A 20,162-nucleotide genomic window follows, 5' to 3' on the forward strand; every position below is an offset into this window, starting at 1 on the left:
ACCTGCAAATTAGGACAATCCAGATGACAAGGACTCGAGGGAAATGACGGCTCATGAAGACATACTAGGCAAAGACACAGTCCTAATCAGGAAAGAGGAGGTAGTGGAAAGAAATTATCAAGGTCTCCAGAGTAGACTGAAAGCAACTTACATCAGAAGATATAAAGAAATGAAGGACAGTGGTCTTGATACCCTTTCTGAGTACAAGAATACCCCAAAAAAAAGGCACAAAAGGTAGTAAATAACTCTAAACATTCTTTCATTACATAGAGCCAAGTCATCATTCAACAGTCATCAGAAAAAGAAACAAAATGATGCTTTCTCAACGGACATGACTCACTCTAAGATAGATGCAGAACTTGCTTAAATTTTTCCTAGGAGGGATGACTGGAGCAATGGAAAATTTAAAGCGGTGGTGCAGGATGCAGCAGCACAGGCAATACAAGGAGGAAGCAACTCAAAATAGCAAAATACACCAGCTACATGTCCTCCACCAATTGCCTTTATCATCTTCAAATCTAGAATAACAACAAAATTGAGAAAGAAGGGATTGAATAATTCAATGGTTTTGCATTTTTGCTGACAGACATAAGATTAAGAGTGTAGGAATATTTAGTACAGATGTCCTATTCCCCAACTACAGTGGACCTATTTGCAATGATACCATGAAGTCAGTCATAAGAATAAGGACAAACCCAACACACTCCAAACAAACACAACATTTTTGTTCCATAAGCACCAAGCTACAGGGAAGTGCAGAAATAACTGAGCATGAACTTCATTACTAGCATAACGGATAATGCACAACACAATTTTCAGAATGCATTCATGACATACAAAAATAATTCAAAAATACGCCCAATCATCAAATCCATCAATAGAATCGACACTATTAAAATCTGAAGCCTCCAAGTTTAGAACCTCTATTCAAATGATTATATTTAAATTATAATTTCAGCCATCAAGCAGCTTAAAGAAGTGTGAGGAACGATGGTAGATGTGCACGTTCCTCTTTGGTAGGAGAATCTGGCCTCTTACCCTAGACTGCAACTTCAATTGCTAGCCTACTCAAAGTACTAGTAAGGATCTTTAAAGCATTTTCCGTTATTTGTATCCAACCAACAATAATTCCACATTTGAGACAACTCAATATTGATCACCATGTCACAAGATTTTTTTTGGCAGCTCTCTTTTTGTACTGACCAGACTTAGATGGTATATTAAGGAGAAGTAATCCGGATGCATTTTGGGAAAGGGATGCTGGAACTATTGGAGTTCGCAGGAAACTGAAAAAAGAAGATTGGTACTTTTTTTCTTTTTTCAAAAATAAGGCTCAATGGTAAAGAGAGGAAATAGTAACAAGGCTTTATGCGTACTTGAACCTGGAATAAGAAGAAATAGCAGGCTCTTGTGGGAGATCATGCAGTTGAAAGCAAAGAAACAGCAGGATTTCAATTGAATTTTGGGCGACACCAAAATGGCACAGCATCAAAGAGGGAAAAAAGGAGAGAGAAGAGCAAGAAGAAGATGCAGGCGGAATAAACACATGTAACTTCTCAAATTTCCAATCCACCAAACTTTTTGACATAGCTGCAACACTGATGGACAAAACTAAATACATGAAAACTACCAACAAAAAACTCTAAAGAATTACATTTCCAAACCTCACATGCATAAAATTCTAGCCAATACTTAAACTTAAAACATATGCGCTTCTCCTTTGACCCTATTCCTTGAAATCAGCCTCCAAATGGATCAAGAAGATCCATCCTATAACCGCCTTCCCATCCTACATCACTATGACCCTGCAAATCTTTTCATGCACTTGGGTTGCACATGATTGGTGCTCTTAGTAAACATTTTTTTCTCTTAACTTAAAACAGAAAAATAAAATTAAGATGAAAATTTAATTGCATCATTGACTATTGCACATGATCACAAAATTTAAAAAAAAAAATAGAAAAACAAAAACAAAACAGAAATAATTAGAAATCATAACTAATTTTCCACGTGTTCATAGAAAAAGGAGGAAAAATGAATCAGCAAACATTTAAAAGAAAAGAATCAGTAGATTGAGCTTTATAAAAACTAGACCTCCAGCAAATCTTTCTCCAGACGTTCTTTCAACTGTTGCATTGATGCTGTACCACCAGCAAGCTGTATATAGGAGACAACGGCAAAACATAAAATGGATCAAATCAAAATAATAATACTTGCACAATGAGTTATGAGAATAGAGAATTACTTCATTAGGACAAATATCTAAAATTAACAAAATCATGCACATAATGCTCGTTTTTGCCCAATGGAAGTACAGACCTTCTTAAAGTCAACACATTAACCAAAGAAATTGTGCAACAGTTCTCCATTACAACTGGTGCTGTTGTTGCATAGAATTTAAGACACAAAGCATGTGTAGCAATCAGACAGTAAGATTCCAAACATAGAAATTGACATGTACATAAGCAAATGAAACAGATTGAGGGATACAGATGTTTAATTTGCAGGCACTCCTACTTCTAAACAAAAAATGAATTAGATTCCACCACAATGGGAACAAGAATGAATGCATGATAATGCATAGCAAAATGTTTCAGCAGATTAAGTAAACGCCACCCAATTCTCCTAGTTCCCAGCTTTCAAAAGAAAAAAGGTGGCCTCTACTTGCAGCACAACATCAGAAGTCCTCAATTATGCCTGAAACTCCAACCCAACCACATATTTTCTTGCCTCCTCATAGTTAAAAAAGATTTCCCTATATCTACACTGTTGTCATGCCTTGTACCACTTGCTTTTTGTTTTAGCTAACTTTTCGATGTCCTCACCACCAACTCTCTTCACCAATCTCTTCCTTTCAGTTCAACTAGAACACTTCTATTATATTTCTACTGCAACCAGCCATTTTATTCCACAAAGTGTTTGCCTCTTTGTTATCTGCTACTACTCAATGCTTTTGAAAGCTTTTGTTTTATTGGTAAGATTTGAACCTTGGATCTCCCTTACCACACTCCAAACCTTTGCTTCCTGAGCCAGGTCTCAGGGACAAACTATTCCATGGCTTCTTTTATCATTTTACCTTTAAAGTTTGAAAAATTTTTGAAGTTCCACCACCATTCTTGTATGCATCTTCAGAACCAAACTCTCTTGGACACAAGGTTATTCACAGTGAATTTTGTCTTTCACAAAATAGGTACAGTGCTTTTGCAGGAATTAATAGGACTTACTCCAATCCTAGGACAATTTGTGTCACAAATTCATTGGTTTTTCTTTCCTAACACCCATTATATTTTGGGTGATAGGGAAAGAATCCGTTTCTAGTACAATTAGATTGGGAATATGCCCTTGGCTATTGGTTTCCCTCACTTGTGACCTTTCTCATTTCCCAAGACGGGGGGACTTTTGTGAGATTTTACTTTGGGGGGAACCCAATGAGAGAAATTAATGAGCTTGCTTTGATTATCATGCTGGACTAGCTTCTTGTCCAGGTGGGGGGTGGTATACATGTTTGTAATCTTGATCCCTCCGGGGATTTCTCGTGCAAATCTTCATTCTCTCACTTGATCCATGATCCTAAAGTCAGATCCTTTGGCCTCTATTCTCTAGTCTGGAAAGCTAAAGTTCCTTCAGAGATAAGGCCTTTTCCTGGACTGCTTCTTGAGAGAATCAATGCTAATGATCAACTTCAGAAGCAAATACCCAACAAAGAAAGTCCTTATATTTTTCATCTCTACTACAGGAATGGGAAACCTGCTCTCACCTTTTTTTTTTGTTTCTACTTGTCCCTTCACCTGGGAACTTTTGAATACTTTATTTGGGATATTTAGAGAAAATTGGATTTGCCCAGCTTCTTTGGATCGCTATTGTACTACTGTCTTTGGAGATTTTGGTAAGAGAAAGTAGAGGAAAGTTTTATGTAGGTGTACTGTTCTGGCTGTTATTTAGTGCATCTGGAGGAAAGAAATGCCAGGATTTTTATAGGGGTTGCAACTTCCGGTAAGATGTTTTGGAGCAGAATGATTTTCTAGGCATCTCTTTGGTGTTTGGTTATGGATTCTCCAGCATGTTTCTTTGGAAGACGTGCGACAGAATTGGATGGCTTATCTTGAATTGATGTCTTTATACCTTCTGTATTTACCTCTAGTTTAGTTTCTTTCCCATTGTAAAGGTAGGATATCTCGTCTTCCCTGTTTTTTCTATTTTATTTCATCCTTTTCTGCAATCACAATCTTCATCACACATAAGAGGGATCCACATCCCATATGAAATGTCCTTCAATCTTGTCTGTATAGACTGGAAATCCATCAGCTTTAACATGGCTTATGGGAATTTTGTCTTCAAATGTGACAGGACGAATCATAAGCGACTGGAATATAGGAGGAGTGCTGGACGAAGGAGCCTCTGGCGGTTTAAACACCATCTTTACTTTTCCATCAGAACATCTTTTAAATTTAGCTTCTGAAAGATGGATAGGTTCCTTTTGCTGATGAAGTTGTTCATAGCTAGTAATCCATTCTAGAAAATATATATATATATATAAAACCAGAATCCGACATTCCCAGTTAAACTTTCTCCAAGGGTGATGCGATCCTTACAGACAATCAATCTGCTATCACAGCTAAGAAAATCTTTTATATATATAATGAGTTCATAAGATTCTACCAACTAGAAAAATAATAATTGAATCTCAAAAAAAGGGAACTGAAGTACCTAGCATTTCAAGGGTTAGAATCTATTGCCAAAAAATAATAAGCTATAAGCCTAAAGACAACTTAAATAATATTACCTTTTTTCATGATGTTATTAGTTGCATGCGTAAAGTTTTAAGGATTAGAAGCTGTATTAGATCAACACTAAAAGTAACATAAAATTAATCCCTGTGGTGTGTAGCACTATCGGTGGGAAGAAAGAAAATAAAATTAAAGAGAACCATAGAAAGAAAAATTAAGATTTAAGAGTGTGAAAGGAAGGACTAAGGTTACATTCAGTTTGTGGATTGCCTATTCCAGGGAATACGTTAGTTACAATAAACTAGTAATAGGCTTAGAATTGTCTTTATAAATTTATATAGTTTCCATATAATTTTTAACTCCAATTCACTCCAATCCATTCCATTCCGGTAACAAACACAGGCTTATAGTTTGTTATATAAAAAAATACATTGGTACCACAAAGCAAAAACATTGTGGAACTTGTAATAGTATTAAAAAATTATAAATAGTTATTATGATGAAAGAAATATATTTATAAATAGTAATGTCATAATCAAAATTCACACACACACACACATGGTTGTTAAAATTGTGACCCAGTCCAATTTCACCCCAGTGATCCAACTCGTAAGAAAAATTGGACACCATTAGAATCATTCAGAAATCATTAGAATCATAGAATCAGAATCACAAGTAGAGTCGTACCGATCCTATATTGCTGTCTGGATCGGGTTTTTTCCCTTTTTGGGATTTCAAGATAAGGCACAATATGTCTTTGCTATCCCAAAGGGCCCAAAGTGTTTACGTTTAGCCCAAAATCTTCAAATCTATGGCAAAATAGCTCCCAGCGCCTGACTTCTGTTTGACAACCAGAGAGCCCTTGGGACTTGGGTGTTTGATCAGCATTCAGCAGCAAACCAGCAACCTTTCGATAAGTCCTCTACTCCTGTTCAAACAGTTCTCTACACTTGGAAGCAGCCCTTCAGTGTTTGATCAGTCCTCTACTCCTGCTCGATCAGCAGCAACTCTATGGTGCTGGAGCAGCTTGACTGCTCAATAGCTCTTTGGTGTTCGACTCCCCTCCTCAGTCCTCACTTATCACACCTTAGCCCCCTTCAACCAGGTATGCTTAGAACATATATTCTTCTTGAATCTTGAAAAGCTTCAAGGAATAATCATTCAGCAGTGAGCTACAGCTACTGAGCTCTCTTTTTCTCCTTCTTCCTCTTCTTTTATTGCCATTCTTTTTTTTTTCTTCAAGAAAGAATCAACAATATCCTCAAGTTATTTAAGCATTTAACTTCATTGAAATTTCTGTTTTTGATTGATCATTGCTCTGGTTATTTTTTTTGTAAACTTGACAACTTCTTGTTCTAAGACTTGTGCTGCAGCTGTGCTTACTGCCTACTGCTTACTACCTAAGCTGTGTAAGCACCTACCACTACCATGTCAAAAGAATAAACACAGCTGGTAATAGATCTGATGTTGGATGGGAACATGGTATTGAAGTGGATAATAATCCATAGAAGGTGAAATGTTAGTATTGTGGAGTTACTTGATCTGGTGGTATCTAAAGGCTAAAACACCATCTTGCTAAACTAGGAAAAATGTTGAACCTTGCAGCAAAGTTCCAGAGGATGTGAGGAGAAAATTCCTTGACACTTAGCAAGCCCAATCGCAAGAATCTCGAAGGAGCAAAAAAAAAAATCTACTAATAGCTTAGATGATGAATCTTGTGAAGAGATACAACTAGTAACAAAAGGGGGTAAATTGGATGGTTTTTTCTCCAAATCAAGAAATCAAGCAACATTGAATCAAATTTTCAGGAAAGGAAACTGGGATAAAGTTTATTAGCAAATCACTACATTTTTCTACACTAGTGCCATTTCATTTAATTGTGTGAACACTCCAGAAATCATGGTAATGCTTGACATGGTTGGGAAATATGGTTCTAGACTTAAACCACCTTCTTATCATAAAATTAGGGTGAAATTTCTCAAAAATGAAGTAATGAGGGTTACAAATTGATTGAAGAGTATAAGTTAGATTGAAGAGTACGGGTTGCACAACTTGCACTATTACGTGATGGATGGACTGATACGAGAAGAGGTTCCATTTGTAACTTTTTGGTGATTAGCCCTAAGGGAATGGTCTTCTTGTCATCAATTAACACTTCTGAAATTCCATGAACTGCAGAAAAGGTTTTTGAAATGTTAGATGAGGTTGTAGAAAAGGTTGGAAAAAAAATGTTGTCCAAATAGTGACGGATAATGCTTCAAACTACAAATTAGCTGGTGAGATGCTGATGGAGAAAAGAAAAAAAAAATATTGTTTTGACACCTTGTGCAGCACATTGCATTGTCTTGATATTGGAAGACTTTGAGAAGAAGCTTCAAGTACATCGGTGACTATTGCATAGGGTAGAAGGGTTATGACATATATATACTCTAGGACCAGTTCATTACTTGGTTGAAGGAGTTTACTAAAGGAAGGATCTCATTAGACTAGCTGTGACACGCTTTGCCACTGCATACTTGATTTTATCTTGCCTTAGCGAGCATAACAGAGCCTTAATTTCAATTTTTTTCCCTCAAAAAAAGTGGACCTCTAGTCGGTTCGCAGCCTCGCAAAAAGGGAAGAAGTTTCAAAGAATTGCATCGGACACTAGAGATTTTTGGCCATATGTCACTTCTTGTCTATGGGATGCATTACCACAAATCAAGGTATTGAGGATGGTAGATTCGAATGCAACGCCGGCAATGGGGTTTATTTATGAGCAAATGGATAATGCAAAAGAAAAAATACAATTGAAAACAATGTTCAAGAGAGGTAACTCTTAAGTATCTATTGGTTTGTTTTCAAATTGCTTTTAACAGTTAATATACAACTGGACTACTTTTAAAATGATAAGTATTTTAATCGTTCTTGTTTTAACTTTCGTTGTAGTTATCAACAAATTTGGGACATGGGAGCTTCAACTCCATAGGCCATTACATGTTGCAGCCTACTTTTTGAATACCCACTATCATTATATTACAAATTTTAAGGTAGATTCTGAGGTTAATATTGGCTAGTACAAATGCATGCAAAGAATTGTGCATAATCCTGAAGAAAGAGTCAAAATAGATAAGCAACTTGATAAATTTAGGATTGCTGCTGGACTCTTTGGCATTGAAATGACAAGAAATAGAAAATCTCTGGCTGATTGGTGGGGATCGTATGGTGATGAGTGTCCTAAGTTTAAAAGGCTTGCAATCCGAATATTAAGCTTGACATGCAGACTATGCAGTTCATCTAGATACAAGAGAAACTGGAGTACATTTGAGATGCAGACTATGCAGTTCATCTAGATACAAGAGAAACTGGAGTACATTTGAGATGGTAATAAAGAATGAAAGACTAACTCTCTAAGTCTCTTTGCATTAAAATTTATATAGTATTTAAGATTATGAAACTTTAGAACAATAGACTTGTAACTTAGTAGTATTATGTATTTGTATAGGTGCATACAAAGAGATGAAAGCGTTTACACCAGAATAGGATGAATGATTTGGTTATTGTTATGTACAATTTGAAGCTAAAAAAAAAAAAAGCAAGCTAGGAGGGAGGCTGATGATGATCCTAAAGCTACCAATATGCATTTTGATGATATCCCATCTAATGATGAATGGATGTAACAAAAAGAGGAAGCCCTACTCTCTCACCCAATAGAAGAGTAGAATCTTATGATTCTTGATTTGATTCTACAATCCGATCCTGTAGACCCTCCAACGATCCTATGTAGGCTCCCAGTTCTGACAACCTTGTGTGTGTGTGTGTGTGAATATATGTATAAATTTGGTTTTTGGTTTTTCAATTTGATTTTGGTTAAAAATTGAAACCAAAACTAAAACAGAAAATTTTCATTTTTAAAAAACGCAACCAAAACCAAAAACTGAAAAACCAAACCCAAACTTATTTCAGTCCTGTTTCAGATCGGTTTTTGGTTTCTCAGTAATCTTTGTACACCCCTAATTTCATTCCAACCATGTTCACCCACTGGTCCAACTTAATTGACCTAACTCAAGCTTTAGAGGCTCGATGGTCAAGCTAGTTTTTAACATATTAACTATTTTAATATTTATTTTAAGATGGAAGAATGCACAAAGAGGATGATGAGAAATCCTCAAACAACAAAAGAAAAGAATAAAAATTAAAAGAAGCTAATAAAAAAAGAAAAAAATAGCATTAAGCAAACAAAAAGGGCAGCCCGGTGCACAAAGCACCCGCATATGCGGGGTCTGGGGAAGGGGCGGACCACAATGGGTCTATAGTACGCAGACCTTGCATTTTTGCAAGAGGCTGTTTCCAAGCCTCGAACCCACGACCTCCAGGTCACACGGCGACAACCTTACTCTTTATTAAAAAAAAAAAAAAAACCATAAGATCTATAAAATAAAAAATAAAAAAAGCTAAAAAAAGACACTGACAACAGAGATAGCCGTCCTGCCAAAACACCCTGTAGAGAACACCAACATGGAAGCAAAAACAAAAAATCTAGTCTCAAATCAAGTTTACTAATTCTCAAGTAATATCTTATGGAGAACGTCTGACGTAAAGAGAATGAAGATGGCTTTTATGATGGTAATTTCGCTCTATGTAGACAGTCACTGAAAATTTTTACCACCTCATCATCATCATCATCTTCTTCTTCTTCTTCTTCTTCTTCTTCTTCTTTTTTATACTTCAAACCACTGTTCGCAGCATTTCCACCAAAATCAACTTTAAACATTTTCTTAGCCTTTTGGCCTCTTATTACGCACTGCAGACCATCAAAGCTTGCTGTCCAGAATTCCCCACTGTCCAATTCCTGCAACCATACACTCTTTAATTTACCCCCTCACCAACCCCATCCATCCCCAAAACATACCAAACTTCAATCCACCACAACTCATGCTATGCCATCGGAAAAGAGGATCCATAAATACAATGAGTAGGAGAAAAAAAACTTATAACTAAACAACACATATCAAACAAAAAATTTAGAATGAGCTTACCAATATACTACTAAACAGATCTCTACGGATGTCCACGTCACATTTATTAATGCTCTCTATAACCTGCAGATGCTCAGAATTATTAAAGTATAGAGAATAAAAATACACAACAAAAGTGCATTAGCATGCAACTAAATGCGTGTAATCAAAGAGAACTGAATTCACCATTTGTGGCAGACCACGAACAGATGAAGCAGCTTCTGCGGAACTTTCCATACCAGGAATTTTCTGAGATTTAGACCATGCATACACAGGTCAAATTTACCAAAAGAACACAGTAACTAAATAAGAAAGCAAAATTCTGCAGTTTATAAAAGTTAAGCAGTCATCTTTATAATACATACTAGGTGCACAATTTTAAAATATCATGTGAAATTTCTCTCAACAAATTTAAAACTCAAGATGAAATCTCTCCCCCAAGGCAGAAAGGACAGATAATCAAACACCAAAAGGTACAGCAAACAAAGCTGTAAAGAGGCACAAAGTCAAGAAACCTCAGCCTCGACGATGTATTGAATTTCCCAAAGTAAATGGAGATGTTTTCACCAACACCTGTAAAAGGCTTAGTTGACAGAAGAGTCCATAAAGAGAAACACAATACAACCATCTTTACGCAGAATAAGAACAGAAAGGAAGAGAGGAGGACAGAGAATGTACAGGTGGATAAACTGCCAATCCTCACAGGGTATACCAAGCCCGCTGGCACACAGAACTCAATTATTCATAATTCATCTCCCTGCCTATAACTCTAATAGAGGTGCTCATATATAGACACACCTTGAACAATGAAATAGGGAATTAAATCACAAGCCAAATAGGAAGGCTAATCAAATCCAAACTCAATTCCCAAGAAAACCCAAATAGGAAATTAAAATTAATAAAATCATAATAAAAGCCTAATTTAATTCCCAAGAAAAAAAAATTATAATAAAATTTAGCTTTTAACCTAAGCTTGCATTTATCTATATTATGTAATAAAATTTTCAGCATTAGAATGAACATGGTCTGCTCCAGAACTTCCCATTGCATTAACAGAAAACTAGATGTACAAAGTTAAGCAATACTACCATTCTATAAAGAAAATAAAGAATAAAGAACAAGAAGTGGAAAAAGGCTTCCTGCCACATTGGGGATCTCGGCACGACATTATTTATGCAGTCTTACCTCCAAGTTTAGGTGCAGCACCCTTACCATCAGGTCAAGTTGGGAAGCTTGCTCTCAAATTATAAAGAAATCCAACTTCCTAGGTCAACCATTACAATGTAACAGTGAAGGCTTAAACATGCCAAGACTATAAGAAAGAATGAGATTGGCCCAATCAATAAAAAACAATGGAGTAAAGTTCACTCATGAACAAGGAAAAGGACCCTCCCAAGAAGTTTGCGATTGGAATTTCATATGTTGGGGTCAGGTGAATGCAACATATAATGACAATGAAGAAAGTACAAATACACGAGAAACACAATATGGTGAACCATACAAAGTTCATGTCTTAAAACTAAATATCCATAAATATTTGCAAAGATTATAAAAATTTAGAGCCACCAACCTTAACCAAAGATGGATTGAATAGAACATCTGGAATCTTGAATCTATCAGCTCCAATTTCTATTGTCCTGTGTTTTTAAAAATGAGGAGATATTCAGGGCTAAGTGCATATAAATACAATTAATATCCCTGCAGGGGTTGGGGGATAGTTGGTTGTTGGCATTAGGTAGATACAGATTAATAAAAGCAGGCTGTTCAAAATGATATCATAAAGTCATTAAGCCACAATGACACAGAAAAGGTAACTGCATATAAAGCTAGAGAACACAAGGACAGAGATAATGCAGATACCCAATAAAGACACAAAAAATAGCTAAGAAATGCAGCACAAACTTACTGCCCGTCAGGAAGCTCATATGGTGTCATTGGAATGTTTGAATATCCACTCTCTGTAAATATAGAGGCTATATCAGAATGTTTTTAAACAGTCAATTTGTTAGAGCCTAAAGAAAAAAAAACGGAATTAATAAAGCAGTTAATAAACACAAGGGTGCAACTGATAACATGAGATAAACACTAATACAAAATTAAGATTGCACAAAACCACAATAGTTTTGATGAGAAGAGAATAACATGGAAAAGGATGATCCAATAGATAAAATTTAATTAAATAAATAAAATAAATTACTAAAAAAAACCTAGAGATACATAAATGAAGAATATAGCACTTCAAATAAACAAGGTAAAAAAACACAGTATAGCAATGTCAATAGCCACATCAGTTGATTTAATGTTAACCTGAAATCAGCAATCATAACCATTAAATAAAATAACAAATGTTCCATCAAAATCAAGAGTCTTTTAAGGTAGAAATGGAAGAATAAATTAAAATCTAAAAAATGTCATATACACATGCTTGTCAGATTATTTTGCATCATAATGTTTTAAAGCTTTTGAAAGTAGGAATGTAAAAAAAAAAAATTTGTTGAAAATTTAGAAAATATCAGGACGCTACACATAAATAACTATCATATCAACAACATCCTCCATTCCAGCTTTAAAAAGTAGATATAATAGGAGTCCTCCTAATTTAAAATATAGATGTATAGGGAAAAAATTGAGACTAGGTGGAAGTTCAGAAGGATCAGGACAAGATTCTTTGGGCATTGTTGAAATGTAAAAATTTCAGCCTAAAGAAATTGAAAAGAAAAATTGTTACACACTGCACATGCACACAAGACATTAACAAATTAGTACTAAATGAGATTTCAAATTTGAAAGACACAGCTTCAAAAGAAGTGAATAATAACAAATGAAGTGAACAAACCATCAAATGGGGCATCTGGGGCTCGACACACGCATTCCTTGATATCACTGACAATTACCCTCTGTTGCAAGAGAAAGTTAAGTTCCAAAAAATGGACGAAACATGTGAATAACTACTACGAGATTTTGTGGTCAATCATAAACCTGAGAGTAGAGTTTGTAACTTTCCGTAGTATTGGGAAAATCAACATCCACTGTCTGTCAGATTTCAAAAAATGACAAAGGTTATAAAGGAAAGAGATAATTGAACAAAAGCAATGTACAAATCACACTGACGTCATAAAATATTGCATTGTGCTTCAGGGGGTGAAATATATGTATCATGGTTTAAGTCAAAGAGAGGAGATAAACTTGCCAAAAATATAAATTGTACGTATGCTTTCTTCTCAAGATGACATGGGGGAAAAAAATAGGTGGGGTGTTGGAATTATCTTTAGGTATTTGTCGGTCTCAATTGTCCATGTAAAGCATATGGGGTAAAAACAAGGTGTTCTCTTTGACATACAGCATAATTTTCCCAATCAGACCCCAGCATGTCTTATGCAACAGAAGGTTAATTTGGGTTCCAATGCCATTAAATATAAGGGATAGGCTTTTGATATGTATTGACGAAGAAGAATAAAGAGAACTACAACCTAGGAGAGAACAAACAAAGCCACAAAAGAGGGACGAACAGCCTAAAATGAAATAAAAAAGAAAACCAAGGACAAAGATAACATAATCTAATTAAGAAAACCCATTTTTAAACATCCGCCATCCTAATTCACCGAACATTGCAAGTTTGCTAATTCCTGCTAGCATTTCTTCACCTTCCTTGTGTCACCATCCAGATGAATATCGTTTCCTCCAGGACCTGACATCCACAACCCCAACTCATCCAAAGCTTGTTAGGCTTCTACATCCTTTCCAACAATTTCCTCCACACGAATAGGCAAAATCCCAGCTGGACATTGCTGCTCTTCACCCAATCCATCTTCCTCAAAAAAATACTCAGAAATGGTGGCATTTATGATAGATCCCCAAATACATCAGATGACTCAGACACATAACCATACTGTTCCCAAAATCCATCCAATAACAAACCATCATCACATGCAAACTCATCTGCAACATCACTCTCATCCTTTGAGATATCTCCCCAACTTTTTTTCCCTTACCGTTTTCAGCTGAATCCTTCTATTGACTGTTAAAAATAATAGGCTATTAATCATAAAGAAAGTATATTCAACACACTGATGCAGACTATAATTTTAGCATTGACATTTCCATCAAAATCTTCAACAGTTTGATATATATTTCAAAAATTTTCTAGACATTTTCATTAAGATCAATATCTCCCTTGATATATCCATATATTTTAAACATCAATAGTATGGACAATGTTGATCTTTAATTTTTCTTTAACATGAACGGGCATCTAGCTAAAAAAAATTCAGGAAATTAGCAATCCAAGGTTTTCTAATTAAAACAGTAGGCTAGTCAATTATGAAACCGAATGTGTTTAAATCCATCAAATAATTTTCTTTTATTTTTAAGCTTCTCAAAGCAATTAAACAAATACAAGTCAATTGGCAATGACTAGCAATTTCTAGCGGCTGTACCTGTAATAAAAATTCAAATAAATTTTAACTCCATTATCAAAAATTGACACATGTCAATGTGAATTTCCTTATCATAAGATAATAAGTGCCCTTTCAATAAAATCTATCTTAGGGGGGGGGGGGGGGGAACACATGCAAATGCATGTGCACACTACTAGTAATGTATCAATTATGTCAGCGAAGAATTCAAGAATGATTATAGAAATCATATAAAGGTCATACAAGCATGTGAGGCAAATATTTATATTCATAAAAACCCAAAAAAAAAAAGTCACAAAATATGCCAGTTAAAGTACCACGATATGTCTCCTTTATTCTACAGTAAATAATTCATCCATGAGTTACAAAATATTCCAAATTTAATACAATAAACAAAAGAATGCAAAAGTACCCAGATGCTTTTCTTTCAGAAAACATAACTTAGCTCTTCATTTCATCCAACTTTTATGGACTATGCTACCACGAGGCATGACATGGTCTCTCCCCTCTCCCTTTTCAAAGCCCCTTGTTTCTTACTCATTCTTTTCAACCAAGACTATTGTTCGCCATAAGAAAGGTGGTTCTCTAAGGTCTGTCTAGATCAAAGGAAAATCCTTTAATCAGCAATTTGAGAAGGGTGAAAAGGGTTGTTTTGTTTCTTTGTTGAGAAACCCAGGACGAAATCACTGGGTTAAGATTTCAATGCAGCATGCAAACAAGAACTACTTTAGTTTCCTAATTTTTATTGCATTTTTGTCTCTTTAATTTAGGGTATTTTTATTAGGGTCATATCTTCAAGATCTATTATTATTTAGGAAGCAAGATTCTAGGATATTATCATTTAGGAAACTAGTATTTTGGCTTAACTTGGTTTCTTAATCAGTTTCTTATCTTCCAAGCATTTAAGCCAATAAAAGGCTGCATGGAATTAGTTTTTAGGGAGATTAGAATTGGGGATTGAAGTTGTTGGACATTGATCCTGCATCAAGTGGTGTCAGAGCAGATCCAACAAGCTGATAAGTGTTTTTTTGATATTGTTCACAATCACAACTCAAAATCGCCACGGCTGTCAGTATTTGGCAGGGTTGTTCACCTAAACTCATAGGGTTTGTAATTTAACCTAAATCACTTTGTGCCACTGCCACCACTCAATCCATCTTTCATAACAGCAGAGATCCTTTTGTTGAATTAAACCCTTGCTGCGACCTATCCAACCTTGCTGAATGAAATACCTTCATCTTCTTCGTCGACTATCGAAGGTCAAGCACGGTCGCAAGACCGTGGTCCCTCCATCGGCCCTTCACTGATATGATCCTATTTCAATCTGCAGCCAGCATATTACATAGTTGTTCCTCAAGTATGTCACAATTTAGGTTCTTGATCCTTTGGCTTATTAAAATGCAAGGTCAAATTCTTTCTAATTGAGGAAGAATGATGCAGCATGCAAACAAGAACGATATTCCCAACTTTTATTTAAGGTATTTCTATTAAATCGTGTCCTCAAGATTCTAGTTATCTTATTATTTAGAAAGCAAGACTTTATAGTGTTATCATTCAGGAAACTAGTATTTTGATCTAATTAGGTTCTCAAGTAGTTTCTTTATCTGCAAAGCATTGTAAGCCTATAAAAGGCACCTAGATATTAGGTTTTAGGGAGATTGGAATTGGGAACTTAAGTTGTAGGGCATTGGTCCTGCATCAGGTTTCTTTGGCAGCATTGAGTTGGTTCACAGATGGCTTGTCTTCAGTGTTTGGGTGGTGGGGGAGGTTTTCTAGTAAAACAAGATTTGGAAGGGTTATTATTGGACGGTAATAGGTTGATGAGGAAGGATAAGTTCTTGGATAGGCCGATAGGGTTGGCGGAATCTGAAGAGGTTTTCTATCTTCATCTGAGAAGGTGATTGTGATGATGATTGATGAAGCTTTGGAAGAGATCTTGAACTGTTGGTGGAGGATAAGTTCCTCATGTGGTTAATGGAACTGACGCTACAATGGCGAGAATCTCATTCATGGAAGGAAGATGTGTTGCCAGAGAATGATATTCTCTGTGCAAAGTGCAGCGAGAATTTGCAATGGGATATAATCAGAAATGATGAGAAGCAATCAGATTGATTAGTTGCAGAGAAACGCAACAGGCATACGGCAGAGGTGGCTAGTGTTCACAAGAGGCAATTCAGCACTTGATGATGGGGTGGTTTGGGCCCAGAGATATCACTATTGTGTTAGAACAGTTAGGAGGTTATGAGGCCCACGGTCAGTAGTTAAAAGTGAAAGTAAATTTAAGGCAGAGATTAATCCATCTGAGCCAAAAACAGTTAAGAGTTAAATGGGCCTTCAAATCAGGCCCAAACATCTAACCACTTAATCAAGCTACACAGCCAAGAAAATCTTCGGGACAGAGGGAGGAGCAGCTCTCACTGTATCACAAAAAAGAGTAAACAATAAAGTGGGACTCAAAGGACAGGTTCCAGCTAAATTCTCATCGCAGAGCAAGGAAAACAACAGGCTGGGCCTTCAACGACAGGCTTTGGCCAAGGACAGGAGGGGTTCAGGATGACGGCTCAATCAGGATGCTGCCAATAGTGCAGTTGATTTTTGGGGGGAGGGGGGAGGGGGAATTTTCACAAAGAATCACAAAGGGTGTGTGGATAATGTTAAAAAGAAATTTGATGATGAGGGGGCCAAAGTCTATAGATAAGGGAAGGAATTCCAATGAGGGTGGTGGAGGACTGGGTAAAAGCAGCAGTGTAAGAAGGACATCACTCAATCCTGTAGCTAAGGTTAATGGGAAGGACTTAGAAGCTCAAACTTGATGGATAATATGGGTTTGTGGCCATCTGATCCTGGAGGTGACGAAAAGATCATTTCAAAGTGGGTAAAAGGAAGTAGAAAAAGGGTCAGCAGGAATTAGAAAATTTGAAATGCTCAGTGTAATACGATCGAAGAGTTTAAAGAGCGGTTTCTTATATGAAAATTCATAGCTAGAGCTTTTCATTGTTTTTCCTTTTTGTTTTGCTCTCTTCTTTCTTGATGACTGCTTGCCCTCTTTTAGGTAGTATCCCTTTTTCCTCTCCTAATATGTCTTCTTTTATTATCCAAAAAAGGGCAAAATCACTTAAACATAGGAAAGCTGCAACTGTGAAGACATAAAATTGTGAAACAATACCTGGAACTCTCCTGGCCGATTTTCCTTTCTTTTGAATGAATATCTGGGTTTTATCTGCGAAAACCAAACAAGAAAAATATTTCACAAAGCTTATTCACCTACTTAACAAAAGCACTCAGAGTGGCAGTAAACTAAATAACCACTGCTGTCCATAAATTTTATTTAATCTAGCAACTTACTATGATGCCTTTGCTTTCCAAGCTTTTCATCATGCATTCAGTCAGAAATTCTCCCCCAATAGGAGATGTTGCCACAGCCTATCGCCATAAAAAACAATAACATATTAGGGAAAACAATGATGACCATCAAGATAAGCCAATCCTCAACACTTCTGACATGTTAGACAGGACATCAACTGAAACCAAAAAAAAATTTAATTCCAGTGAAGCTTCTCATAGGTTAAAAATATTTTAGAAATGTCTAGAAGAAAAATATTAATTTCAGCAGCCAATCTATTTACTCTTAATTCATAACTTGGATGCAAGATAAATAAAAATATAATAATATGTCATAAATCCATGAAGGTGCCTAAGAAAAGGTGCCTTTTTTTTTCAAATAAATGCTCATGAATATTAAAAGTTCTCAAATGCGATATTAAACTGCATTGCTAGAACGAAAAGTGCACCACAGTTTCATGTATTCAACACCATAGGAGAAGAAAAATGATCTGACTATATCCCGAGCCCAAAAATTGAAAACAATTACAGACAGTTTGATATGCATATAGAAATACTGAATAAATCTATAGTTCACCTGTCATTCAGAAATAGAAGGAAGACAACAAACTGAATGCTTTAACATCAAATCAGTTCATTGTAATATTTAAAGAAGCTTATGTTGGACAATGGCTGACAAGAATCTCTGACAACTATCAAGCTCTTGCACTACAACTTTAATTAGAAAAAAAAATTTGAATATTTGACCAGCCAACGGATACCTTTTGAAGAACATAACCATCTTGCACTGGTGCAACAGTAGTTGATCCACCCCCACTGAATGAATTTACAGTCAGAAACATACAGTAAATAACTATGATATTAGCAACAATTCCAAGAATTTACAGAAAATTTAATAATTAAAAATACATAGAGGTATGATAAAGACTCTAGTAACAGTTGGAAACTATACGAAGCAATGATCTATAATACACTGTACCAGGTTCAAAGGTACAATCGATAATGTAAAAACACGATGAGATCTTATGATTTTTCAAGTTAATCAGAAAAAAATAGACATTGGCAAAATGTGTTCCAAAAGAGATTGAATGCAACTAAAAGTAGCATTCTACTAAACTGAAAAAGGTATAACCATAGTGCTAAATATTGATAAATATCTAACAAATTAGAGTATTAGACTGATGGATCACCATCCACCAACCCAAGACATAAATACACAGACAACACGGAACTTGTTAAATCTTTAAAGCAATCTCTAAGACCTATAGTTCCATAAATCCTTTAACTTTTTAAAAATATGCAAAAGACACCAAGGTCTTTCCAATGTTGAAGAACTTGCTAGGGGTGACTGGCTGAGAAACCCTCTCTAATCCACTGAGACACTCAAAAATACCTTGAGAATTCAAGTGAATAAATAAAAAGACAAAGCAGGAAGCACTTCCACGTAAGGGTGTAAGAAAATTATCAAAAACTGAACCATAGACGAACAATTTTTCATTTTGTTTTTGATTTTCTCATTTTGGTTTTTTCATTTATTAAAAATCTGTTTTCAGTTCCAGTTTTAAAAGAAAACCAAACCAAACAAACTAAGAAAAACAAAAATATTAAATTGTACAAATTTATTTATTTTTCTCAATTTTGATAAATGCAATCTTCTTTAATTTTATTTTTTTTTTACCATTAACTCAGAAGTCATTTTCACTTATGATTATTATTTATAGTGGTGGCAATTACAACACATACCCATTAACCCACCCATAGCCATCATAAATAAAAGGGTTAAGGTACACCCGTGTAATTATATGGGTATAAATGGGTGACCCATTTAGACCCAAATATTAAATGGGTAAAATAGGCATACCCACTTAACCCATCAATCCATTTGAATTTTCAAACTAATCATAATAGTGATATATTAAATGCAACCTATTTAAACCATAAAACACAATTATGAATGTATGTAAATGGTTTGGTTCAACTATTCAAAACAATTAATATGCATGCATGCATGTAAATAACTACGTAGTTGGTTCGATTTAAATGTGTCCATAATAGTATAGATATGTAATAATAGATTGGTTACAACTATCATTTGAAATTGAACTACATAATTACATAATAAATATTATAATTCAGACATCTATATACATACTTTTATAATTATGGACAACTTGCTCAAATATGTACGTACTTACATAATTATGAGTGTATGCAATAGGTTCAATTTGGTTATGAGTAATTAAGTAATTGGTCGGTTAAGATATGTCCATAATTATATAGATATGTAACTATATTATTAACTACAATTACCATTTGAAATTAAACTATATAATTCAATGAAATCAATATTCTAATTCAAAATCCATACATAATTTTGTAATTATGGACACCTCAGTTTAAATATGTACACAATTATGAATGTAAGCAATTTTGTAATTATGCAATTATGAACGTAAGCAATGGTTGGATTCAGTTATGCAAACCAATTAATATGCATGCATTTATGTATGTTATTACGTAATTGGTTGATTAAGATATGCTCACAATTATATAGATTCCTATGTAGTTATAGTATTGGCTACCTACCTTTTGAAATTAAACTATATATTGAGTTACGAATTCAATACTATAATTCAGAAATCTATATGCATCATTTTGTAATCATGGACACCTGGGATCAA

General features: G+C 35.2%; 1 protein-coding gene across 2 annotated transcripts in view; it reads right to left on the reverse strand.

The window, feature by feature from the left end:
* Positions 1 to 20,162, reverse strand: part of LOC131158503 (actin-related protein 4) — a 53,358-nt gene that overhangs the window by 11,090 nt on the left and 22,106 nt on the right. The window contains exons 8-17 of one of the 2 annotated variants that reach the window (XM_058113374.1): positions 18,243 to 18,297; positions 17,485 to 17,562; positions 17,306 to 17,359; positions 12,704 to 12,757; positions 12,561 to 12,621; positions 11,631 to 11,682; positions 11,295 to 11,361; positions 9,911 to 9,973; positions 9,746 to 9,808; positions 2,095 to 2,157 (exon numbers count right to left, since the gene is read on the reverse strand). In XM_058113374.1, the coding sequence (XP_057969357.1) occupies positions 2,095 to 2,157; positions 9,746 to 9,808; positions 9,911 to 9,973; positions 11,295 to 11,361; positions 11,631 to 11,682; positions 12,561 to 12,621; positions 12,704 to 12,757; positions 17,306 to 17,359; positions 17,485 to 17,562; positions 18,243 to 18,297 (610 nt within the window). Of the gene's footprint in view, positions 1 to 2,094; positions 2,158 to 9,745; positions 9,809 to 9,910; positions 9,974 to 11,294; positions 11,362 to 11,630; positions 11,683 to 12,560; positions 12,622 to 12,703; positions 12,758 to 17,305; positions 17,360 to 17,484; positions 17,563 to 18,242; positions 18,298 to 20,162 lie in introns of those variants that run through there. The other variant, XR_009137490.1, reaches the window with a different exon arrangement.

The sequence above is a fragment of the Malania oleifera genome, chromosome 1 (assembly GCF_029873635.1).
Source record: "Malania oleifera isolate guangnan ecotype guangnan chromosome 1, ASM2987363v1, whole genome shotgun sequence".
NCBI lineage: Eukaryota > Viridiplantae > Streptophyta > Magnoliopsida > Santalales > Ximeniaceae > Malania > Malania oleifera.